The sequence below is a fragment of the Rhinolophus sinicus genome, chromosome 2 (genome assembly GCF_057876585.1).
Source record: "Rhinolophus sinicus isolate RSI-liver-muscle chromosome 2, RSI-T2T, whole genome shotgun sequence".
Classification (NCBI taxonomy): domain Eukaryota; kingdom Metazoa; phylum Chordata; class Mammalia; order Chiroptera; family Rhinolophidae; genus Rhinolophus; species Rhinolophus sinicus.
In genome coordinates this window covers 107783106-107807792 of record NC_142502.1, presented here as the reverse complement: position 1 = coordinate 107807792, position 24687 = coordinate 107783106, and the positions used below count along the sequence as shown (strand labels likewise).

Sequence of the window (24687 nt, the reverse complement as noted above, 5' to 3'; positions counted from 1 at the left end):
GGGATACTGATGGTGAAACCATGCAAGGTAGACCTGAAAATTGGTAGAAGTAGGTGAAATCAGGTACTAGAAAGCACTTTATAAACAACAAAGTTTTTGAGTTGAAGCAACAGGAAGCAACCACGTATCAGGCATGCGGGAAGGATGAGGGCAGCTCAGGCTGAGGGCTGAAGGCCAGGGGGCCGGCAGAGAGGGGGAAGCTTAAACTGGCTGTCTGGAGTTGGGGTTCCCCAAAGCCCAGCCCTTTGGGACACTTGGACACTTGGAAAGTCACATAATTAGCCAGCCAGTAGAAAAAATACCTTTTTATTAATTATTAGGAGTAATCTACTCATTTAATGCAGGGTGTGTCCCAGGGGGAGGTTAAGTACTGCCAGATCGATGAGGGGAACGTGCAAGAGGAACAATGAAGAGGGGGAAGCCCCCCCTTTCCACAAACTATAAACAGCAACATGAACACAGAATCACAAGAGGATCCTTCCTCATGTCTCGTCCCATCCCATTCTTCCAGAATGAGTCCCAGTGTGGTCCCTAGAGGTGCCAGGGCATCTGGAAGTTCTGGACCGGGAGCGGGGTGCAGTGTGTGGCCTCGAAGTTGTGCAGGTGCTTCTGAGCCTGAGGAAAGAGGGCAGGGCAGGTACGGTGCACAGCACTGCAGAGAGCATCAGCCACCAGACACCCCACCCTCAAACCCACCTCCCACTCTATGAAAGCTGCCACTTCCGGTGCTTACAGAGTATCCCCTGTCCCCAAGTCCCACTGCACCCCCGGCCCCTCAGGCACCCCTTCTTGCTCCCACCCCTTCACTCACCAGAAACAAAGCCAGCTGCCGCCTTCCATCTGCACTCATGTCCTCCCCTGCAGAGAGGAAGAACTTAGAGGGGGTCAGGTATACCCCGCCCAGTGGTATACCCCCGTCCTGGACTCTTCCCACTCCCTCTCCTGCCCCAAGGCCTCCTTACCCACACTCCAGGGGAAGTCTGGCCCGTGTTCAGCCTGGTAGGAGCGGAGGACAGACAGACACCAGTCTTCCTCCACCTCCCATCGGCTGTAAATCGAAGCTGGTGAGGGGGAGAGAGGAGGACGCATCAGCAGCCTGGCCTTGCCAGGCCTTCCACCCCAAGGCCTCACCACATCCCCTCACCTTCCTCCAGCTGTGAGGAGGCCTCCAGCCACTGCCTCACCACTCGAAGGCCGTCTTCTGCCATCACACGGGGATACCTACAGAGGAAGCGCGGACAGGGTCAGAACCCATTCCCTTCACTCCACCGCCCTGAGACCTCTTCCCGCCCCCGCCCAGTGGTATACACACATGCACACACACACCCTGGCGCTCACCGATGCTGCAGGAGCTTCAGCAGGAGGTCATTGCCTCGGTTAGACATGACGTCCTCAGGAACCCTGGGGGTGAGAAAAATGGACACTGGAGGCTGCAGGTTGGGGAGGAAGGGTCTAGATACCTAGGTTTCTGGTGGGCAGAGGCGGGCGGGGCAACTGTCTAACTGTGGGACCCAAGAGGGTAGAGGTTTCTAGGCACTCACGTGGTGGTGATGATCTCATCCTTGGTTCTGCGGATCAGCAGTACAGGGCCCTGGTACCTTCAGAGGACAGAGCAGTGGGGAGGGAGAGCTCAGAGGCAGACAGGTGACACATGGCCACCCGGCTCCTGAACTGGCTGCATTCTTAGCCCCTGCTACAGCAGGGCCCCAAGGCTAGCCCTTCACCCAGGAGTGAGAGTAGGAACGTTTGAGAAAGGGCACCTGAAAGTCCAGCCTTGCTAGGAGATCCCTGCTGTGTCAGGCATTAACCCTTTGCTTGCCAGGGGCTTAGGCCATTGGGGTGGGGGAAGGGTCACTGAAGGACGTGGGGCAGCGGTCATCTGCCAACTTGCACTTCAGTGCTACTCAGCGTTTGCACACCCAGCAGAGCTGTCCGGGGTGGGGTGAGGTGGAGCAGGACGTTACCTGATGGACGTGGGCCTGCCCTCACCTGCACAGCTGTTCCGCGTTGTTTAGATTGAGGTGCTGCCTCACAGTCCTGGTCACCAGGCCCCCTAGAGTGAGAAAAAAGTGAAGGGACAGCAGAGACAAAGCCCTTGCCCAACACAAAGGTCCCCACTGTTCATGGAGAGAGAAAACTGAGGCCCCCAGGGAGGGAGTCCTCCTGCTTCTCAACAACGGGGAGACCCACTCCCCACCCATGGAAAAGGGAACCATCTCCAGTTAGAACAGCTCCCAGTCCTAGCCCCCCTTCTCTGCAAGGGCAGGCCTGGGGGCTGTACTCACTCCAGCTATCTGGCATGACCTTCAAGGCCAAGGGCACGAGGTCATCAAAGGAGGCATCCAGGATCACAGCACTGATGTCTGGGTAGGACATGGCTGCCCACGTGGCTGGTCCCAGGACAGGAAAGAAGGGTGAGGACCAAGGGGCTCCTGCCCACACCCCACCCTTGTCCCACTGACCCTACAGGAGGACCCATCACCCCAGGCCTCTCCTTAACCCCTCACGTCTGGAGAAGACAGAGAATATGGAAGTGCACTGCAGCCAATCCGCAAAGAAAACATTCGCCTCCCTGATCTCAGCCCAGGACCCTGGTCTACTTTTAATAATCAGGCCTAAGTGTGGAAGGACATGTGAAGTGCGTATGTACGGATACCCGACCACCCAGACGTCGCTCTCCTTCACTCCATTTCTGGGCTGCCAGTGCATTTCCCCACCTCCCCTTGTGGTGGGGGCACGAATTCGCCTACAGTGGGGGTAAGAGGGAGGCTGGTACCAGTGAAGCCACCGATGGACCAGGCGTAGATGATGATATCCTGGGGCTGGAAGCCCAGACGGTGGACGGCAAACTGGACCACCACGTCCATGGCATTGGCCTCATTCTGCGGGAATGGCACCCCCTGCAGGTGGAAGGGCGGAGGCAGGAGTGCGTCAGCTCCACCACCACCCACACCCACCCAGAGTGGACGCTTCCAGGTGTAAAAGAAAAGGACGGTGGGAAGAGTGACTCTACCCAGAAACCAGCATTGACAATGATCCACCTCATTCCATCCTGCTAACCCCCGACTAAGCAGAGGGGGTGGGGCTCCGCGTGGTTTGCAGTTCTCTGCCCTTGGCACCCAGGTCACAGGTGAGTGGGAGCCCCACAGAAACATACACTGCCTTCCCTAACTCTGGTGCTGACCAGAAGGAGATCATAATTCAGGGAAACGAAGGGGTTCTGGAGAGGGTCTTACCGTGCTTCCGGCAAAGCCTGGATGATTCCAGCCCAGGACTGAATATCCAGCTGTAACACAGGGGGGACAGGCTGGGACCTCGTGCCCACCCCCCCCCCCAGGCCCCCAGAAGGAGCAGCAGGACACCAGAGCTCTAACCACCCGCCCAACTAGAAGCAAATAACTGCAAGCTTTCTCGAGATGCAGAGCTGACACAGGAGGTTCTGAGGCAGAGGGAGAGAGACCTGTGATTGTGGGGAGGAGGGTAGTAAAGTTAGGGACACAGCCCAAGGGGAGGGATGTAAAGTTAGTACAGCAAATGGGGAGTGGAACTTTTCCCCCCAGGTGACAGTTTCAAAGCTCCCCCAGAGCAAGTGGTCAGGCCTGGGGAGGTTATGTCAGTGTGGGAAGAGGGGGACATTCAGTCCAAGGGGCATAGACAAGAGGGCTGAGCCATGGCCTACCTTCCAAAGGTGTGGAGACGCAGCCCACCTCATAGAAGCCCGCGTTCCCCTCACAGCAGATCACCTATGGAAGGAGGCAGGAAGGAGGGTTGGGAACAGCCAAGTGGGACTCACAGTCCCCCTGTGGCAGGGAGGGCAGCCTGTGGGGGCTTCACAAGGAAGAGGCACATTCCTCTGCTCTCCAAGGGCAACGGAAACTTGTCTCACGGTTCACGAGGTCCAGAGGTTGAGAAGCAATGTAGATGCAAACGCTCCAGGGAAGGTGAATGTTTGCATGTTGAATTGCTCAACCACCCAGCAGTGTCCATTCGCCCTTGGAAGACCACCAGGTGGCTTTCTCCCCGGAACGGGATTATGGGTATTTTTTCCTGCCTACTTTTTGGGTCTATTTTTCCTGTGGCTGTTTCTTTTGTGTGGTATGGCAATCGCTCTTCCTCTCCCTAGCTGGGCTAAGGTCTTATGACCAGATAAACTGTAATTCCGTCTGCCCCAAGCCAAAGTCCAGAGATGAGGGGACCTGCATGGACTCTCCCAGCAGCTGGCAGAGGCGGGACCAGCACCCAGCTCCCTAGACCGCTGGTTAGTGCTCTTTCCAGGGCTGCTTCATGGAGGCAGGAGACTTTGGAGCCTGAGTTCAAATCCTGCCTCTTCCACTTAGTGTGTGATCTGGGAAAGTTATCTGCCTGTTTCACCATTTGTAATGGGCTAATGTAAACAGCATCTATCTTACAGGGCTGTCGTGGGGATAAATATATGCATTGCATCTGGTAAATGCTAAGTGGTGGCTATTACGATGATTACTTTTTGGTCCTTGAGTGTCACCTCCTACGTCATCTGTTGCCCTAGCACAGGGTTTTCCTATATGAAGAGGTCTTTAGGGTGGAGCTGGGAGATGGGACTATCCGCAGCTGTGCCTCCTGGGGGCTGCGGTAGAAATGGGATTCCCCAGAACCCCCACTGCCCTCCCCACACTCCACTGAAGCTCCCTGCTCCCTCTCACCAGCTTCTGTCCCTGGGGCTCAGCTGTCCCCCGCCGGTCCACAAACATGGTGTCAATCTCATTGCCATCACAGGCCAGCAGCTTTGCCCGGCGCCCATTACACTGAGTGGGGGACATGCAAGGCCAAGTTGTTAAGGGCAGGAGACCACGTCCTTCAGGGGGAGAAGGGCTGTTGGGGGGCAGGGGCAGGCGAGCCTCACCTCTTCCACCAGCCGGGCCTGGCCCTGCAGCAACACAGGCATGAGGGCCTTCTGGAGCAGGTACACAGAGCCCGGGTACAGCATCCGGCGCCCGAGGGTGTGTGCCACCAGGAAGCTGTAGGGAACGGGGGTTAACGAACCTCCAGCCCAGTGGGGCCCAAGGACTGTCCAGCCCTGGCACTCACAGGCTCTGGGGCCTGCTTCACCCTGGACCTTCACAGCTTTGTTTTCCTCTTTGGGGATTTAATGAAATATATTTTTTACCACAACCTTTGTAAGATACACATTCTATATTGTGGCCCAGGACACACATAGGTACATAGAATTCTGAAAGTTTTATGAGATAATACTTTCAATATACAATAAGTAAAAGCAAAGTTATTATCAAATATGAATCTGTTAATGTATAAATACAAGTTAATGAAAGTCCCCAAATAAATAATACTTGAAAAAAACACGATGATTATAATTCACTAAATTGATTTCAAGACTCACTAATGGGTCAAGATCCGTAGTTTGAAAGACACCAACTAGACTGCAGACTCCATTGGGGCAGGGCCCTGGCTGTTTGGTTCACTGTGATATGTCTGATACCTGCCATGCAGGAGGTACCCAGAGCCTGGTGCGGAGTAGGGCCTTAGTAAATATTTACTGAACAAATGTACTAATCAGGACAGATGAGATGTAGTAGGTCCTGCTCCCGACAGACGATTAACCACTTCCAATTAATGCCAAAGTAGGATTTATCTCCAGAACAGCACTGCACAGCCCCTTCCAGCACTGCCCTCAGAACGCAGCTTTGGCTGCCCCTCTGATCAGCCAAGCACACAGTAACAACCAACCCCAAGTCTGCGCTTCCCTGGTCTAGAGCCTGCCTCCCAGCCCCCAGCAACAGTAAAGTCCCAGAGCACCTGCTGCATTTGTCACCTCTGACATCATTAGTGCCCAATTACAATTTCCCCAGGCTTCACCTTGTGCTCTCAGGTCCCCAGGCAAGGTCGATGCCCTTCAGAATATGTCACCCTACATAATGTCACCAACCCCCTGAGGTGGGTTATTCACAGTTGCACAAACTATAGCTCATTCAAGGTGGGATAACCAGGAGCAGAGGTGCCAGCACAGGGACACAGCTGCCACCAGACCCTGCTCCAGCTAAGGCTCTCTTGTGCCCTCCCCACCCCCAACCTGCCTTCCCTCTAGGCCTCACTTAAAGAGCTTTTGTGTTAGAACTATGTTAAAATCCCAGTTCTGCCTTCACCACCAAGAGACTTTCGCCCTCTCTGAGCCTCTCTTCTTCACAAGAACGTAGGTGAAAATGGCTCTGCCACAAATAGTACAAAGCACACGGCACTAGGCCCACAGATGACCGCAACCTTACAGTGGAGCAGCTCGCCCCACGTCCCTGCCCCCCCCCCCCACGCCCCGCTGGCCTCTCCTCCCTACCACTTCTCACCTGGTGATCTGACAAGGCAGCTTCTTGACCCGGTTGAGGAGGGTGTCTGCTGTCCCCCGGTGCAGGGGCTCTGGGCGGAGCAGGGCCACGCCCCGGCGGGAAGGGCCCCCTCGGGACTCCTTCCTGAGGAATGGAAAGATGCAGGGGAGGATGGGGTGAGGAGCAGCAAGCTGGACGTCTGAGGTCCGGAGGATGGTGGGGTCTAGAATGAGGAGATGGAGCTGGAAGGCAGGCACTGGGGCGCGAAGAGGGGGACGGAGGTGGGGGACAGGGGAGAGCAGGGATGCAGTGCGGGAGCTGGGCCTCACCGGCTGCTGGGTTCTTCCCAGTGGAAGTCAACGGGCCAGCTCCTGAAGTCGAAGTTGTAGTTGGCGAGCTGCCTCTGTGTTGGGCAGGGAGAGAGGGCGTTGGGGTCAGGGGGCTGAGAAGAGGAGGGGGCCCACCTCCCCACCCAGCACTTCATGGAGGGACAGGCAGAGGTCAACACCTTCCTGGGTGGTGAGCAGACAGGGCCAGGAAAATCCAGCAAGAGAGGACACCTAGTCAGGTATCAGAACTGGCCTGACCACCCTCTTCCAGAAGAGGAGCCTAACATGCTTTGCTTTACCAAAATCTACGACTGACTCACCCCCGGGAGGGGTAGCTGGAGGCGCTGGTGCTTCTGAGGCAGGGTGTAGGGGGGTGGCTGGACGTGTCCCTCCCCACACATGTCCTTCACATGATGCTATCTTGGAGGCTCAGAAACCCCAGTGGATCAAACTGAGTGTCCCAAGGTTGGCTGACAGGGAAGGAGGGGCCGCCTCTTGAATGAAGCCCTCTCTGACTGTTCCATCCTCACGGCTACCTATCTTCCCTCAAACCTGCAGCCATGGGCTGGCACTGCCATCCAGACCATCTGCGCCTCCGGGTACCCCACTGAGTCATTCCACATGCTTTTTGGGGCAGCGGGAGCTGCCTTATACTCAGCTATAGCCCTTCCCCCACCCCAAGCTCCCAGCACTCTATTTTGAAAGCTGTTTTTTATTTTCTGTCAGAGAAATTTTTTGACATCTTCAAAAATAACTTGACTCAGAGAGAGCAACAGAAAATGTGTACAAAACTATGGCCAAACAAAACAAAATGAAGAAAAGCACATTTCAGGCAGGCTTTGCTCAGACCCAGACCCAGATTCATACTCAGCCACTTCCTTGCCTTGGGGCCCTGCCTGGGTCATTTGGCTTGTTTCCTCAGATGTGTCACTGAGGGTAGTAAGGCCACCCCACCTGGTAGTTGTGAGGATTAGAAAGGGCGGCTGCAGGTTACTGGGACAGCCCAGTGCTGGGGCGTCACTACACAGCCCCACACGCTGTGGTCTGGGGTGACTGGTAATACCATGAGGGTGCTCACAGATGTCTGGTCCCAGAAACCCCTTTGTGGCAGGAACGAGCCTTACAGGTTCCCAAAGCCCCTTCTCACAGGTGATCACACTCCAGCACTGGCTGGACTGGCACAACTCGAAGGACACTGAGCCCTGGCTTTTCTCCCTCCTGGTGCCACGCTGCGCTGCCGGCACAAGAGTGAACATATCGGCCCATCTTGTCCCATCCCCGAACAAAACTAGCATGGTGTTCAGTGCACACAGTAACAATAAAACATTTACAGGGCTGAGCTCCTGTGATAGACAGAAAACTCCTAGGAAACACTGTGGAACATTTCTACATCTAGACAATTCTTGCGGATGGAAGGTGGAAGGGTAGACGACTGTTCTAGCAGAATACTCCAGTAGAAGTAGTAGGAAGGAAAAGTTCATCAGGCACACAGTTCACTTGGGGAGGGGAGAAGGGATACAGCACTGTGCAAGCAAACGCCCAGTGTGGCTGGTGACAAACACCGCTCCTCCCCTGGCAGAAGCTGAGCAGTACTCTGGGGAGGCACCTGTCTGGCACCTTTCCTGGAACCTCTCACCTTGTTTTCTACAGACTGGTTTCTATGTGTGGCCTCCAAAATGGTGATGAACTGCCGGTACTGGGGGTTGGTCCAGCGGCCGATGCCTGGTAGACAGGAGATAGGAAACTGTTAGGAAAGCTGGGAAGCAAGATGAGCAGGTTTCAGGAAGAGAATTAGAGATAAGCAAGAAGAAGGCTCTGGAAGGAGAAATGAGAGGAAAAGGAACGAAGGGCCTAGGCTCTGGGGAAATGGAAGACTGGAACGCTTCTCCATATCCAGCAACTAGCTAGAGCATTTTCCCCGCCTCAGTTTCTTCCATTTGTTTCTTTATACACACTGGCCTTCCTTCCTCCAGAATGGTCGTCCGCCCCTGTCAAGACACTGCCCTGAAACCTCACTACTTGCCCTGCTAACATTGGCCTTCTCTTCTTTTCACTACCATCCTTCTCCAATGCTTGCTGCTATCTCTTTTCTGTACAGCCTAACTCGCTGCTGGCTGGCTTCATGGCTCTTGCCCCATAATTACTTGCTCACTGAACGCAAGTCCCTTTCCTCCCTCCTCGGTCTCTTCACTGTACCACTCGGCACTCTTCCTGTTCCTCAACATCCTCTCATCCTCTGCTTCCTGGATCCTCTGTTGCCTCCTTCCAGTTTCTGGACTGTTCCTCCCCTGCCTCCATGCTGCCTCCTTCCCTGAGAGTCATTCGGAATGCTGAGCTCCCTTTTCTCAGTGATCGCATCTGTGCTCCCTTCTCTGCCGAGGAGCCTCAAAGCCTGACATCTCTCCTTCCAGTCACCCCATGGGTGTCACACACCAGATAATGTTGTGACATGGGAAAGACAGTAGGAAACAAGACACATTGGCACTGGCTGCCACTTTGGTTGGGGGTGGGGTGATTTTCACCATTTTGGCTGAAGAAAGACAGTAAACAGGAAAATTTCAGGGAGGGATAAGTGCTATAAAGAAAATAAAACCAGAATGAACTAGAATGCTATGTATCATCGAGTGTAGAGCCCTCAGCAATACTGAGTATGGAGCAAACTGAAGAATGATTTGTGCAGAGCGGTGCCATTTGTGTCAAAAATGTAAAGTGCACCAAAAAAATGCTATATATTATTTACACTTACCACACGAGTATGTCACAGATTCTGAGACATTTTTTTCACAGTCGAAAACTGTGAAATCAGTATGCATTTTACAATTCACAGCAGCCTTAGATTTGATGAAGTGAGGGATATATTTCATAAAAAAAATAAAAACATGGACCAGGGAAAAACCCACATCAGATGACAGTGGTTACTTCTGGGAAAAGAGGAACATGGGCTGGGAAAGAGTCCCAGGACAATGCCAGCTCTACCTGTAATGCTTCAGGATTTTACTGCACAGGTATCTGAAGTAGTATCACAACACATAAGCATTTCAGTTCTTGATGTTTTGTTCTCCGGACTTTTCTGTATTTAATTTCCCCCATAATTAAAAATAAATAAAATTGGGCCGGCCCAGTGGCTCAGGTGGTTGGAGCACCATGAGGTCGCTGGTTCGATTCCCACATGGGCCAGTGAGCTGCACCCTCTACAGCTAAGATTGTGAACAACAGCTCTCCCTGGAGCCGGGCTGCGGTGAGCAGCCGGGCTGCCGTGTGCTGCCGGGCTGCCATGTGCTGCCATGAGCAGCCAGTGGCCAGCGCGAGTGGCAGGCAGCCATCGTGAGTTGCCATGGGCTGCGGTGTGCTGCTGTGAGCTGCTGTGAGTGGCCAATTGAAGACCTGCAACCGACCACCTCAGCCGGAGGAGCGCAAGTCTCATAATACCAGCGTGGGCCAGGGAGCTGTGTTCTACACAACTAGACTGAGAAACAACGGCTTGAATTGTTGTGGGGGGGCGGGCAGGTAGAAGAAGGGAGGGGGAAAAAAGAAAAATAAGTAAAATTAAAAATTAAGACAAAACCAAGGGGTAGAAAGAAGCTACTTTTAGAGGAAGAGGGAGCTCAGCCCTGTGGACATCAGGAGGCAGAACACCCTGGCCTGAACCCGACTGCAGCCACTCCCTTCTCCAAGCATTCCCCCCACCCGGTTTCTATCATGTGCATCCACCGGGGGCAATGAGTTGGTTTGTCTCCTCATTTTTTAATTGTGAGATATAACACACAATCATAAAACATACATTCAATTTAAAAAATACAAAGGAAATGTTCATGTGACCATCACCCAGGTCAAGAAAGAGAACACAGCCACCTCGCAGCAGAAGCCCCCCCACCGTCGTCTTCGCTCCCGCTCCCAGGTAATCACTCCTGACTTTCAAGATAATCATGCCCATGGTGTTCCTTAGTGTTTGCCACTTATATATGCATCCCTTTTGAACTGTGGAAACATAGTGGAAACGTACTGCATAAACCATTCAACACCATGTTTGTGAGATTCATCTGCGCTGCTGAATGTAGACTGAGCTTGTCCTTGCATCGCACTGGCGCGTTCTGTTGCAGGACTACACCATCTACCTAATGTATTTATCCGTCCTCCTATCTGTGGCTGTGCACTTGTTTCCAGTTTAGCATGATTATAAACATATATCAAAAGGTGTGGAATTGTTGCCCTTTAAGGAAAAGATCATGCCTTGACCATTCTCAATTATTTCCCCTCAAGGCCCAAGACAAAATTGCTGAAGTTACTTAATAAATATTTACCTAGTAATGGATACAAACCAGGCTCTCTCTCCACCTACCTCGGAGGCAGGCTACACCTGCCAGCAGAAGTAGCAATGTCCCAGCATAGTGAGAAAATGGCACCACTTTGGACAGACTCAAGTAACCTGGGAGGAGAGAGGGACTACGTGAGAAGCTTTCCCCACTGCACCTTAGCTCCTCTTCCCAGTTCCGCCCCAACCTCCATCCCACACCCTCTCACTGGGACAGCCATGCCCTCAGAGGAAGAAGACGCCTGATGGAAGAGGGAAGCCAAGCCATCTTTGCAGGTCCCCTTTCCTCTTTAGGGGGTCGGCTCATCTGCCAACAATCTGCCCGTTTCCTGTCCCACCACCTTTGAAACCACACTGACCTTTCCTGTATAAGTAGAAGAAGGCGAAGGGAGAAGAGTAGTAAGAGATGGACCAGAAGACTGAAGCCTGCAGCAGAGAGACAGGGACAAGCAATCAATACACACACACACACACACACACACACACACACACACACACATGCGCACACACCTGCCCTTTACTAGGCTTAAGCTCTGAGCAAAGTGGATAACCTGCGGGATATCATATGAAGTACCTATTCTGTGTATGGCATCATGCACACAGTAGGTGCTCAATATTTGTTGAAAGGCAATGTGTCAGAGCATAATAGAGGCTAGGTGCAGGTTCTATTTTCTTCCTCTTATCGTCTCCAGACATAATTCATCACATTTAAAGGCCAGTCTCTCTACTCAAGTTAATCAAGCCTTTTCAACTGGCCCTGCTCAGGACAGCCCCTGGCCTGGTCCCAAGAGATGCACAAATGTCACCATAGGAACCCTGCCAGAGAGAACAGCTGTCTCTACAGCCAAAGAGGTTAGTTGCCAGGGAGGACAGGTCACTGGGGACTGCAGGACTCAGCACCTGCAGATGGTCCCAAGAGTAAACACATTTTCCTCACGGCTCAGGCTGTCCCACAGAAAGCAGGGCACACGGCAAAGGGGAGTACCAAGTATGCACGTGCTTGACAGGGAGTCTCTGTGTGTTGGAGTGGTCTGCTGCAGAGCCTGGAGCATCCCCCACCCCGGGGCCGCTGCGTTCTCCCAGGCTGGGGAGGACCAAGTTCAAGAGGCAGCGGGGGCTGAAAAGATGCAGTAGTCCCAGATGCCAGGGCAGACGTACCAGCGCCAGGATGCTATCGGCATGTTTCTCCAGGGCCCGGGGCTGATAGTACGTATCCTGCCAAAACAGAGGCCTGCGTTAAGGACCCTGCCCATTGACAAGTCCTCCCCCTTCCCTTTTGGAAGCCCTGATGTGTGTCCTCTGGTTCCAGCCTCCAAAGCTGCCTCTCCTGGGACATCCCTGGCTCCGGAAGAAGGCCCTCTTCCCAACCCCCTCTCCTAACCTGATTTCCCACCCCCACTATGAGAACAAATACAGAGGGCTGGACTTGGAAGCAAAAGTGAAAGCAGGATTGGACGACTTTTGCTCCTTCTTTTACGACCCAGTTTCAAATGGGTTGTAGACCGACGCCTGTGGGGAGAGGGGGGTTAGGCAAGAAAGGAAAGACACCATGACAACTTTAAGAGGGAACGATGGGCATCAGAAATACGAGTAGGCTGATTAAGGAAGAAAATGTGGCTGGTGGAGGGGCAGTTTGTAGGGAACCGGAAACATAATTTGAGACTACAGATAAAAAGTAAGACAACTTAGGGGTACACACATCCCACCCCACCCCCCAGCTTTCATGAGTGCAATGACTATGGGGGTATTCAGGGTAGGTTACGGGATGATGTGGAGAGCAGCGGATAGGTGGTATGTTGAAGAAATCATGTTAAAATTAAAAACATACTAAAAGGAAGATAAAACGGAGCCGGGGAGGCACCAAGGGGTACTGAGTGTGAAGAAATCGAGAGTTTGGCGGCAAAACGATCCAGCTCCCGAGTCCGCTCAGGGTCTCTTCCAGGACTGAAAGAGTCAACTGAGACCGGCGTGAACCATGACAGACAGGGTGGGGGGCCGCCAGAGGAAAAAGGAAGGAGTGGCAGTCGGAATGAGAAAGCGGTGGCAAACAGCGAAAAAGGAGGTGGCCAGTCCACGGGCGTGACTTTAACCCAGGAAACACAAGGAGCGCAGACTGCGCACAACTGTGTTGACAAGCAGGCTCCCCCGATTTCCAAAAATGGGCGCTTCTGGGGAGCAAAGGCCGCAAAGGGGGTTGGGCCGTACCATGTTTCCGACCAGGGGAGAACTCGACTCACCCAGGAGCTGGAAGGGGGGGTAGTGACTGAAGTTGGAGTCTCAGAGACGCTGGACGGGGCTCTTTCAGAGTCCCTTTCCCGGTAGATTTTGTAGAGCCGGGGGCCAAGGACGCAGCTCAGCAGCTTCGCCATGGCCCCGGCTCGGGCCGCTGCTCTCCCAGCAGCAGGTCCCCCTGCTGGCCCCGCCCTCTCCGGCTTCTAGGTGCTGCGTGCTCTTGACGTCAGCACGTACCGGCTCCGCCTCGTGCCGGCTGGAGACATTTTCCGCGCCTCGTGAGAAGGATTTCGTGCAGTTGGACCTACGGGTGCAGCAATGGTCAGAAATTCGACAAAGGCCTTTGGAACACGGAGAGTTAGAAAATTATCAGGCATAGTTCAATCACATTTTTCTATCGCTTAATAATATTGGCAGACACTCGAGTGACATTGGGAACGAGGGGTAGGATTAGGAGCCCTTGACAAGAGCAATGAAAAAGGTAAGGTGTCTAGGAATACATCTAATCCGAGAAATGCAAGGTTTTATGAAGAAAATTATATAAAGTTATTGAAAGAGGTAAACGAAGGCTTGAATAAATGGCGAGCTACACCATGATCATGGATAGAAAGACTGAGTTTTGTTAAATGTGTGAAATACTGGTAAATAGATGAATCATCGCTCTTAAGCATAGACAAATCTCAAAACCACAATGTTAAGTGAAAAAAAAGAAAGCCACAGAAGATTACATACAACACGAGACCATTGTCTAAAATTCAAAAACACATAAAATTTAATGGACAAGTAAGTGAAAGAGAAAGAACAAATTTAGACAAGTGTTACACAGCATAAAGGACCTTTGACTGAAAGGGCAACAGTCTGTTTCTTAATAGATATACAGGTTTTATTTTTCTTTGTGCATTACACCTACATAATATAGAAACTCTACCTTTTCAGTATAGTAACCACATATACAGAAAAGTGTATCAATTGACTGTCTCAGCACCCAGATCAAGAACACATCATTACCACACCTAGAAGACCCTCTCCAGTCACCACCAGTTGCTATCCACCCCCCTAATAGTAACCACTACCTTAATTTTTAACCTCTTAGATTAGTTTTGCCTACTTTTGTACTTTATATAAATGGAAGCGTACAATACATGCCCTTTGTTTCTGGCTTCTTTTTGAGATTCAGCCTTGCATGTCACTGTGGTTTGTGCTATCTCATTGCTGTGGAATGTTCCATTGTATGAATATACCACAGTTTATTTAGCTATTACACAGTTATACGTCAGATATAGTCTTTGGTATGCATGGACTATTTTATCAAAACTAATTTTTAAAAATAAGTAGCCTTTAAAATATATATATAACACATTACAAACTATTAGAGCTATATGAAGATCTGCTCTGAGAGCCCTGCCTGGAGCAAAGGAATGAATCAGTGAATTTTCCAGGCCCCTGCTCTCCTTCTCCTTGAGTAATAACTTAATATACTCATCAGAAGCTCAGAAGAGGTCTGTGGTGTGCCAGGCAGCCACAAGGAAAGTCATTCTAAATCATGTCTGAAGTACTGACTGGGCATGCAGTCTCGTGCTGGGTTCCGTGAAAACCAACATGAAGACAGTTCTTCGCTCACAGCTGACGTCTTTTCAGGTTGGAGGAGAGAACACAGAATGGACTTTCAGACTGACAGGCGGGGGACAGCTATGACCCCTTCTGTGCAGGTTTCTTAGCACGAAGAGTCTTTGATCTGAGTCCCTCCACCTACGTGGGGTCAGAGGGTAAGGAGGTCATCTTTGGAGTGGCCTAGACTAGGTCTTCTTCCCTCAGAGCAGAAAAGTGTTGGTCACTTTTTCCCCAGTAAACATGCAGCTGGGCTTTATCTTTCCAGCATTCCCATCCCCTCCAAAGGCCCATGTCACGCCAGACCAGGGAGTATGGGCCTTTATCTGGGCTGTTTCCTCCCTGGGGACACCAGGTCCCAGGCAAGAGAGCTTGGCAGGCTCTCCACATGGCGGTCTTATTCCTCCTCCTTCTGCTCCTCTGTGGGGCCCCCCATGCTGCTGCAGGTAAGGAGCAGGAGGTGAGGGATTCTGCAAGGTTGTGAGGCACTGCCACTGTTTCTCCTTAAAGACATGGGGAAGACATCTGACTCAAGAAGATAGATTTACCTTGACTCACCTCCCCTGCCTCTAATACTGGGGAAAACTCAGAGACAATGAGGGTCCAGGTCATGTAGAGATTCCATTAGAAAATAAGAATGGATGAGTAAATGCTTCCAGAAAAGGAGAACCATGAAAGAGAGATATGGGCATTTGCCAACTATTCCAGTCTTTTCCCTCTTACCCTCAGATTCCCTCACTCATTTGGGGAGAGGCTAGGAAAGCCCCTACCTCTTTTCTCCATCTCACATTTTTTATAGCTGTCACTTGAGAAATGTGCTCACAGCCAGGCCACTGCTGGGGGACCTTAGAAAGGGAGGAAGCCAGGGGTTTGGAGGTCCGTGGGTGTTTGTTGATCTGATAGAGGTCTCTGGCCTCACACAAGCCGCTTCCCACAGACAACATCCTGGCCATCCACGTGGCCTTGGGGGAAGCAATGGAGCTGCCATGTCCCTCACCACCTACCCTGCATGGGGACGAACTCCTGTCCTGGTTCCACAGCCCTGCAGCAGGCTCCCCCACTGCCCTGGTGGCCCAAGTCCAGGTGGCCAGGTCAGCCGCAGAGCCTGGAAAGCCTGGAAGGGACTCCAGGCTCAAGCTTCTGGGGAACTACTCTTTGTGGCTGGAAGGGTCCAAGGAGGGAGACGCCGGACGATACTGGTGCGCTGTACTGGGTCAGCACCACAAGTACCAGAACTGGAGGGTGTATGATGTCTCCGTGCTTAGAGGTGAGTGGGGGCATGAAAACCAGGGGACACTGGGAGATGGGGGAGCCAAGGCAAAGAACTGAGGGGTCCCTCTCTCCCCACAGGATCCCAGCTATCTGCAAAGGCTGCAGATGGATCCCTCTGCTCTGTCCTCCTGTGCTCTGTGGTCCCCCCCAGACGCCTGGACTCTGTGACCTGGCTGGAGGGGAAGGGTCCTGTTAGGGGCCGTGTACAGTCCTTCTGGAACAATGGGGCTGCCCTGCTCTTGGTGTGTCCTGGAGAGGGGCTTCCTGAGCCCAAGGGTCATAGGCCAAGGATCATCCGCTGTGTCGTGCCTCAGAACAAAGGGGTCAGCTTTAGCCTGGCAGGTAAACTGAGGGAGATATGGGGAGGGATGTGCCCTCTGGCACATCTCATACCTGCTGGCTGGGGAGGAGGTGAGAGAGGAGGCAAATCTGTCCAGGAGGGATGATTTCTGGAGCTGACCATATCCTGCAAGAGGAGGGCTTTTTTCTCATTGACTGATTCCATAACTGAGAAGAGTGTTGGTTAAGCCAGCTATCTGGTGGGATAGACCATGGCCGAGAGAGAAGGAGAATTCTGGTGAAATATAGCATCGTCTAGAAACAGGCCAATCGGATTTGTGTGACACATTCCATAGCAGAAAGGAAGAAATTAAGAATTACTGCTGGGGGAGTTGTCTTTTGAAGAAAGGATGTATGCACTGATGTTATAATGGCCCATTGACAATGAAGGCAGAAGAGAAAAAAATAGAATCGCTTTATAAGAAAATGCTTTACACAGAGGCAGAATGCTATTGGATATGGAACAACCTGTTTACAAGGCAGGAGGGAGCAGCAAGTGGCCATTATTTGGGGAACAGAGGCCACCCATGGCAGCCGCTGGGCTGCGCTTCCCTCTGCATGCACGGCGCCTGCTATGGTGTCAGCTGTGGTAGGCACTCAGCGAACGCTTACGGAGCTGAGCGAGTGAATGGAAGAATGAACACAGGGAAGGCACTTTTATTTTCTCTTGAAAGGGTAGATTACTGTGAAGGGTAAAGGAGAAATGAGCTATGGCTGGTTGCTCCAGAGTTAGCTGTCCGTTGTGTGGGGGGTGGGGAGGCATCGCCGTTCTGCATCCATGTTGGCTTATAGGGTCAGGGTGAGAGGCCTGGAAAGGGGCAAAGTAGGGGAGGGGGGGTACGGGGGGTGGATTTGGGGGCAAGAAAGCTTATGAAGCCTCTCTTTGGGGCACAGGACAGACCCCCCCTCACTGCCTCACTCCGTACCCTCCTGTCTTGCCCTTATTGCAGCCTCTGTGGATGCCTCCCCGGCCCTCTGTGCCCCTTCCACAGGCTGGGATGTGCCCTGGATCTTGACGCTGTTGCTCGCAGCGGGCCAAGGGGTCACCATCCTGGTCCTCAGCACCATGCTCTGGAGGCGGAGGATCCACGGGGCTCAGTGCAGAGGTGAGTCCCTTCCTCCCAGAGGGAGAAAGGCCGCACATGGGTGTGAGGCCGAGGGGTGGGCTCTCATCTTACCTCTGTACCCCATCTTCTCCAGGGCAGGAGGGGAGGGAATATAGCTCAGAGGTACCCCGTGACTTCTCTGCTGTACCCCATGTGGCTCTTTCTCCCCAGATGCCTCGATTCCTCAGTTCAAACCTGAAATCCAGGTCTATGAAAATATCCATTTGGCCCGACTCAGGTGAGGAACAACTAGAGGACAGAGGCTTAAATCCCAAAGAGGACTGGGGTTGGGTCGGCCTATGGCTCTGGTTTCTGAGGGCGTGGAGAATGGTGGTATCCTTAATCTGTCTTTCTGTTTCACAAAACCCACAGCCCACCTGCCCCCAAGACCAGATGGTCTCCATGACATCTGCTGGGAAGTGACCTGCTGTCTCCTTGGCCATCTGGCGCCTGAAGGATTCCCTGAAAACCTTGGCAAGGGGGGAGGGGCTGAGAGTGTCACTTCACAGTCCAACTGGTCTCTTGCAGCCAAGCTGTGTGTGTGTTGGGGGGGGGGGGGGGCGGAAAGGAGAAGCATTTCTTGATGTCACCTACAAAAAAGGTGTGGTCTCCTGTCTTGTAGCAGCCAGTGGAGGGCAGCCCTGAGCCTGCAGTATTATGGGGTGTGGGGAGCCTGGCATAGCTGACGGGGTGAAGAGGGGTGGGGCTGGGCAGCGAGGAGACAGAGGAATCCAAGAACTTGAGCCGTGGTGGAGAATCTGGCATGGAGGAACCAGAGACCAATGGGAGAAGCTGAAGCCCAGACAAGGGAAGAGACTCAAGTCAGAGTAAAGGCTGAGATGTTCAGAGAGACAGAGGAAAGCAGAAGCACAGAATAGGAGGGTTGAGGGACAGAGGGAGTAGAAAGAAAACTCAAGGTGCCTCTAAATTACGCCAGTCCCCATCCTCACAAAGAAGAGACGCTGAGAGATAGCAAGCACCTTTAATCAGACCCCAGACTTCCTCAGATGGAAGAGAAGGGAACTGAGTCAGTATGGGGTGCCCATGCTGGCCCCACACCCGGCACCCTCCTTATCCCCGGCACTCCATTCTGGCATCCGGAATGGAGTGAGCTGCCTGTCATCCTGACATCCTGGGAGTCCAAAGAGTCACATGCTCTCTCCCTGGGCAGGAGTGTCCACAGGGGCAGCCGGCGGATTCCCAAGTGGTGTATGTCATCAGGTCCTATGTGCTGGGCTGTTTGTGAACCGTGGACAAGTCTGGGCTCCTGAGGCGGCAGAGGGCATTGATGCTCCCAGCTCATCCATTCCCTGGGCTCAGGCAGAAATAAGCTGGACCCCCAGCCACACACCCGCACTAGCAACTCCATCAGGTGCCCTTTTGTGTATCTGCTCATGTGTGGGCCTCATTGGAGGAAAGCTTTCTCGGAAGTCTCACCTAAAGCCTTCACGCTACAATCGCTTAAGCTAAGCTATTGGCAAGAAGAGGACGCAAATGACATAGATGGAGAATGAGGTGAAAGTATGGTTCAGGTTCCAGCAGCCAGCACAACCCACCGAGCAACCAGTTTGCTTTTAGAAAGCACGCACAGACGCACGCAGCGGTGTTGCTGGACTCCAAGATAGCACTTTTATTCAATTACTCTTCATAGTCCCCAGGCCCTCCTTCCTGAGCCCTTCTGATGGAGGAATATTTTCCTGTGAGTCCCCAAATGATGTAGATGATGTTGGATCTGCCGGGAGTTTCTGGGTGTAGGCTGGGGTCGTGTCTCGTGAGACCAAAGAATGGAAACACAGACCCAGGAGAGGCAAAGACTTTTAAAAAGAGGATAGTTTATTGAAAGCAAAGGGTTAGAGGTCCCAAGCGGGAGGGGGTCCGGAATGGGGGTGGCCCTGTGTCTGATGCAAAAGCTCTTACTTTTATACCTTCCCTTGCCTGCTTGGGGAAGGGAGCTGTTTGAAGAAGGGAACTGGTGCCTTCCAATGAATTTCGTCTGCCAGGTTTGTTCTGCTTGCCCATCCTGGAGGAATTAGCAAAGTAACCCACTCTTATCTATCAGATCTGCTCCGTTTGTCAGGCCAAAAGGAATTTTATGATTAACCTCAAGGCATTGTTACATTATATCCTGGAACGAAAGGAGTGATTTCAAAACCTGGAGTTTTAGGATATGGCTGTCTTTGTTTATTCCACCAGGGACCTCCCTGTCTGCCTAGGGACATGCTAACTCTCCTGTATCAATGACCTACCAAGTTAACCTTTCCTAGCAAGAGCTCCTCCTCACCATACTTGGTGCTCCTATCGCCTTGCGTGGGACACACAGCTGCATCAAAACACCGGCCTTGCCAGAGACCTAGGGCTGAGAGAGGGCATCAGCAATGGGCATCTAGAAAATAAAAAACCCAGAACAGGGTTTTTTTGTTTTTGTTTTGTTTTATGAGGCTGGGCTCTGGGCAAGTGCCTGTAGGGGCTGGAGCAGTGCCTGTGGGAATCAGGTCTTAGGAGGGGTCTGTGAAGGTGTTGGGTGTTGGGCCAGGGATCCGAGGTCTTGATACAAAATCAAGTTCATGGCCATATCTCCAAAGTGTCTGTACAGGTGTTTCCAGGGCCATGGTGATGGTGGAGGGGCACTGGGTTTAGGGCTGCAGATCTGTGTGAAGCTAGTGGAGGAGGCGGCCTCCCCAGGTGAAGCTGGCCATGAGGAGGGGCAGGTTGGTGAGGAGGGGGCTGGAGGGCCGCTGCAGCAGGGCCACGTCCTGGAGGCAGCAGTGGTGCCGCAGAGCATAGGGGCACGCACAGTAGGTGGCATGGCCTGGCAGAGGGCACTGTGCTGTTGGGAGGCAGCCTTTCAGCTGGATGATCCCACTCTGCTCTGTGGGACGAAGGGGGAATGCTGAGGCAGGGGCAGTAATGCAGTAATGGCCGGGGGCAGCAGCAAAGGCAGGACAGGTGGAGGTGGGGAGCATCCTGGAGCAGGGCCATTGGACCAGACTCCTACCTGAGGTGCCAGTACAGATGCCACAGCTTCATGGTCTGACACTCGGTGGGAACAGGGCAGCGGGGTTTGGCAGAGCTGCAGGTGTAACAATGCTGATACCTGTGGGGTTGGCTGAGATCAGACAGTGGGGAGGAGAGGCCAACAGGCCAGGTGAGAGGTGGAGCCAAGACTTGGGATAGGAGGGGATGCACAGGTGACACACAAAGTGGGGAGAAGGGAGCAGTGCAATGGAGGGAGAAGGGCAGACAGAAAGGGAGACACAGAGAAGGGAGGGGAGACAGTGCAGTAACAGAGAAAGACACAGAGGCAAGAGGGATACAGGGATTGGGAGACCCAGATGTGAGTGAGAGATGACCTTAGAGAAGGACCGAACAGCCAGGGGTGGGAGGCAGCAGCGAAGAAGTTAAGCAGCTGGTGCCAGAGACACATGAGAAAACTAATTGACATTGTCTGAGGTGCCCCACAAAGAAGCAAGAGGTGAGATAAGGGACAGGGGAGACAGAGGCTTGTCACAGATGCCACAGAAAGGGACAGTTATTCTCCGATGGGACTAGTCCTGTTCCACCCTATCAGGCTGAGGCCATTCCCAGTAGCACCTCTTTCTAAAGCTCCTACAACTCTCTTCTTGCTGTTTCTCAGCCCCTGTCCCCATTGGCCCTCTGGCTCCTCTGCCCCAGCCGCCCCCACAGTACCCTGCCCCCTTCACTCAGTGCCCCACAGAGGAACAAGGTGCAGAAGATGGTGCTGGAGGTACTCATGGCTGGGCCCGGGGCTCAGGAGTCTGGAAGAATGTGACTGCACCCCAAGATCCTGAGAGACAGAGTTGGAACATCCAAGTGAGACAGGGAGGGACAGTAAACAAACACACCTAGGGAGTGAACCTGGGAGGGGGGAAGGCAGAACCGGGGCCAGATTCCCCAGCCGGAGCTGCGGGGGCTCTGCCTCCTGTGCACCCGTTTCCCTGCCCCCTACTGAAGTCTGCTCTTGCCTTGAGGGTCTTCTCTGTTCTCTCAGCTGTATCTGGGATCCAGTGTTGTGTCTGTCACCTTCCCTCCTACTCCTTTCCCTTCCCCACTCTTGTCTCAGGCTGTTTGCACGCTCAGCCGTCTCCTTATCTTTGCTTTCTCTGCCTTTTCCCCCTGTGTGCATTTAAGTCTCTCAGGGTCACCCTCCTAAACTGCCCTGGCCCAGATCTGTTTCAGTGTGGAATCATCATCCCCTCCCACCCACCCACACAAAACCAGCTGTTTAAGGGAGGGCCCCACCCAGCTTTACATCCCTTTGATTCCCCCCTCCCCAAGCCTCAACATTCCTACCCCATAATTATGCCTCCCAGCTTTACTACCTGGGAGGAAAGAATTAGTCATGCTTGGAGTCAGCGGGACAGGGACAGAAGTGTTTCTACTGGGGCGGGGAGGTTGTGGGGCTGGGGCATAGAAACTAGAAAGGGATGCAGGAATAAGTTTTGGGGGGCCACGGTAGAGCCTGGAAGATGGGTTTAAGAGACTGGGGACTCAGAGAGCCACATCTGGAGAACAAGGGCAGGAATGTCTCAGGAGCAGGAAGACTCTGGGGGGGTGGGGAGGGAGTGGACAGAGGAGACACAGCTATCCATCCAGCAGCAGTTTTCCAAAACTTTTTTTTCAATCTCACGACCACTTCCGACTCTTAAAAATTACTGAAGACCCCAAAGAGCCTTTCTTCGTGTGCGTTACATTGACATTTACTATATTAGAAATCAAAACAGAACATTTTAAACAGGTTCGTTTCAAAGTTAAAATAATAAACCTACTACATGTAAACAAAACATAGTTTTGTGAAAAATAACTTCTTTCCCAACAATGCTTTATACTCAGGGAATCTATTTAATGTCAGGCGTAATAAGATGGCTGGGTTTCATATCTGCTTCTACATTCCATCTGTTGGACGATGTTGTTTTGATTGAAGTGTATGAAGAAAATCTGACCTCACACAGGTATGTGGTTGGAAAAGGAAGACCATTGAGTATCCTCTGAAAGGGTCTTAGGGACCCGCAGGAGTTCTGGGGCCACAGTTTTAGGGGGCGTCTGGGGACTCCAGAGGATGCAGATCCCCGTGGGGCTCTGGGCCGCTGGGGGAGACTCTTTCCTCCCTTTTTATTGCCCTATAAAGTTCAAGGCAAGGGGGATATAAGGCTAGCAAAGCAGGGCCAGGGAGGGGGTGGGAGGGCGCGGCACCAGGGACGCCAGCCGGCCACACACAATGAACCCTCACCTTGTCGGCCTGCTGCTCTGCACCCTGAACGCCCTGTGGGGGGCTGCGGTGGGTAAGAAGGCAGCCAAGGCCCCTCTCTCACACAGCCTGTCCCCCGCTGCCAGGGGCTTCCTGAGAGCCCAGGTCCCGCTCCTCGTCTCTCCTGCCAGGAAACCGCATGAGGTGCTCTGACTGCAGTGGTGACAGCCCCAGCAGCTCCTGCAGCGAGATGGTGACCAACTGTGGTGAGGGCAACCACTGTGGCTTCCTGGAGCACAAACCCCAACCGGGCCTGGGACAGAGCGAGCTATCTGAAAACCGTGAGTCCTCAGTTTCTCCCTTTTCCCCAGCCCTTTCCTGCTTCCAGAACCTTCCAGGCTGAGTCTGGGCCTGGGCAGATGGTGCCGCTGGCAGAGCAGAGCAGTCTATAGCCCCTTCTGGCTCCTGGCACCAAGCCCCTCAGCAGCCTGCTGTCTGCTGTCCGAGTGGTGCCACCTGCCTCCTCGTTGCCCTCCAGGATCTCATAGGCCCCTTCACTCACACATGGTTGAAAAAGCTCTGTCCCTTGAAAGCAGGGACCAAAATATTCAATCAAACTTCAACTTTCATGCATCAGTTAAGGACCAAAGAGGTATGTGTTTTAATTTTTTACTTTTGAATTTTAGATGGCCAGAAAAGTTGTACAAACAGTACAGAGAATTCCCAGCTTCCTCTCATGTTGACAGTCAGCCCTTGAACAACTCAGGGGTTAGAGGCACTGATCCCTGCACAGTTGAAAATCCGCATGTAACTTTTGAGTCCCCCAAGACTTAACTACAGTCATCCCTTGGTATCTGAGGGGGATTGGTTCCTCTACACCCCCCTCAACCCCCTCGTGGATCCCCAAATCTTCTGATACTCAAGTCCCTTGTATAAAAAGACGTAGAACGATGCGTACAGTCGGCCGCGGATCCCCAACCATGGTTTGAAAATACTGTCATCAATCAGTCTGCGGTTGGTTGAATCCGCAGATGCGAAACCCAGGGATACAGTGGGCCGACTGTGTATTTACTGAAAAAAATCTGTGTATTAGTGGACCTGCGCAGTTTAAACCTGTGTTGTTCAAGGGCCAACTGTACAATTATGAAACTCAGAAAATAACATTGGTACAATACCACTAATTAATCTACAGACCTTATTCAATTTAGCCAGTTGTTCCACTCATGTCGTTTCTGATCCAGGACTCAAACCAGAATCCCACATTGCATTTAGCTCTCATGTCATCTTAGTCGCCCCCAATCTGTAACAGTTCTGAGTCTTTGTCTTCCATGACAAAGTCATGGAAGAGTCCTGGTATGTTATTTTATAGAATGCCCCTTAATTTGGATTTATTTGATATTTTCTCACGGTTAGATTGAGGTCATGAGCTTTTGGCAAGAATGCCATAGATGTGATGTGATGTCGCTCCTTTTCAGTGCATTGCATAAGGGGGCTCACAGTGTAAATGTGTTAACGCTGGTCACTTGGTTTTAGAGAGGTATTTTTGGAGGCGGCAGAGAATCTCTTTGGGCTTCTTGATATCCCATCTGCTCTGCCCAGAAGGCAAGTCCTCCATACAGGAGGCCAAAACCCCAGTCTCATTCTCTCTCTCAGCCTTAGTGACCTTGCCTCATCACCATCCAGCCTGCGTGACAGCCCACCACTGCAATCAAGTGAGAACAGAGCTGGTGGGAGATGTGACTTACACACGCCACAGGGACTGCTGCGTCGGAGACCTGTGCAACGGGGCCGTGGCAAGAACTGTGGCCCCGGCCTATACTTTGGCTGTGGCAGCCATCGCCCTGGCCTGGGTCTTGCCAGGACTGTGGAGAGGGTGGTGGCAGTAGGGGACGGGACCAAGGGAACAAAGGAGATCTGAGGTGAGAAGACACACACTCCTCTGTGAGCCATTAAAATCTATCAACCACTCGAG

The 24687-nt window shown here is 52.5% G+C and overlaps 4 protein-coding genes across 8 annotated transcripts; 2 read left to right on the top strand and 2 right to left on the bottom strand.

The window, feature by feature from the left end:
- Positions 1-290: 290 nt before the first annotated feature.
- ABHD16A (abhydrolase domain containing 16A, phospholipase) lies at positions 291-13391 on the bottom strand. 2 transcript variants are annotated; one of them, XM_074332697.2, is made up of 20 exons: positions 13190-13391; positions 12111-12167; positions 11312-11378; positions 10980-11066; positions 8277-8362; positions 6641-6714; positions 6333-6455; positions 4880-4994; positions 4680-4781; positions 3680-3743; positions 3237-3286; positions 2777-2900; positions 2286-2390; positions 1990-2053; positions 1542-1598; positions 1339-1401; positions 1145-1221; positions 963-1061; positions 812-874; positions 291-615 (listed from the first exon to the last, which is right to left on the bottom strand). In XM_074332697.2, exons 1-20 carry the CDS (start codon positions 13319-13321, stop codon positions 332-334), a joined length of 1893 nt encoding a protein of 630 aa, XP_074188798.2. In that variant the 5' UTR covers positions 13322-13391; the 3' UTR covers positions 291-331. The 2 variants fall into 2 exon arrangements, with proteins under 2 accessions (XP_074188798.2, XP_019571172.2); XM_019715613.3 differs by having other exon boundaries at positions 812-858; positions 13190-13389.
- LY6G6F (lymphocyte antigen 6 family member G6F) lies at positions 13379-19918 on the top strand. 4 transcript variants are annotated; one of them, XM_088795876.1, is made up of 7 exons: positions 13380-13665; positions 14823-14950; positions 15730-16059; positions 16143-16406; positions 17354-17509; positions 17681-17747; positions 17882-19918. In XM_088795876.1, the coding sequence occupies exons 3-7, from the start codon at positions 15768-15770 to the stop codon at positions 17913-17915; spliced, it is 813 nt and encodes a 270-aa protein (XP_088652002.1). In that variant the 5' UTR covers positions 13380-13665; positions 14823-14950; positions 15730-15767; the 3' UTR covers positions 17916-19918. The 4 variants fall into 4 exon arrangements, with proteins under 4 accessions (XP_088652003.1, XP_088652002.1, XP_088652001.1 ...); XM_088795877.1 differs by lacking the exon at positions 14823-14950 and having other exon boundaries at positions 13379-13665; XM_088795875.1 differs by having other exon boundaries at positions 13380-14950.
- A 248-nt stretch (positions 19919-20166) lies between these two features.
- LOC148758883 (lymphocyte antigen 6G6e-like) lies at positions 20167-21825 on the bottom strand. The gene is given in 4 exon segments (XM_088796338.1): positions 20167-20378; positions 20505-20533; positions 20535-20603; positions 21821-21825. Coding segments are annotated over 4 exon segments (315 nt in total).
- Positions 21826-22696: 871 nt separating this feature from the next.
- Positions 22697-24674, top strand: LY6G6D (lymphocyte antigen 6 family member G6D). Its single transcript, XM_074332699.2, has 3 exons — positions 22697-22809; positions 22907-23056; positions 24369-24674. Exons 1-3 carry the CDS (start codon positions 22746-22748, stop codon positions 24599-24601), a joined length of 447 nt encoding a protein of 148 aa, XP_074188800.1. The 5' UTR covers positions 22697-22745; the 3' UTR covers positions 24602-24674.
- Positions 24675-24687: the final 13 nt, after the last annotated feature.

Coding starts and splice junctions, on each gene's coding strand:
- LY6G6F (XM_019715614.3), top strand. CDS start 15,085: ATGTCACGCCAGACCAGGGAGTATGGGCCTTTATCTGGGCTGTTTCCT. Junction 15,239..15,729: donor GGCCCCCCATGCTGCTGCAG/GTAAGGAGCAGG, acceptor CGCTTCCCACAG/ACAACATCCTGGCCATCCAC. Junction 16,060..16,142: donor TGATGTCTCCGTGCTTAGAG/GTGAGTGGGGGC, acceptor CTCTCCCCACAG/GATCCCAGCTATCTGCAAAG.
- ABHD16A (XM_074332697.2), bottom strand. CDS start 13,321: ATGGCGAAGCTGCTGAGCTGCGTCCTTGGCCCCCGGCTCTACAAAATC. Junction 1,599..1,989: donor AACGCGGAACAGCTGTGCAG/GTGAGGGCAGGC, acceptor TGTCCTCTGAAG/GTACCAGGGCCCTGTACTGC. Junction 616..811: donor GGCAGCTGGCTTTGTTTCTG/GTGAGTGAAGGG, acceptor CTCTTTCCTCAG/GCTCAGAAGCACCTGCACAA.
- LY6G6D (XM_074332699.2), top strand. CDS start 22,746: ATGAACCCTCACCTTGTCGGCCTGCTGCTCTGCACCCTGAACGCCCTG. Junction 22,810..22,906: donor CCTGTGGGGGGCTGCGGTGG/GTAAGAAGGCAG, acceptor CTCTCCTGCCAG/GAAACCGCATGAGGTGCTCT. Junction 23,057..24,368: donor GAGCGAGCTATCTGAAAACC/GTGAGTCCTCAG, acceptor TCTCTCTCTCAG/CCTTAGTGACCTTGCCTCAT.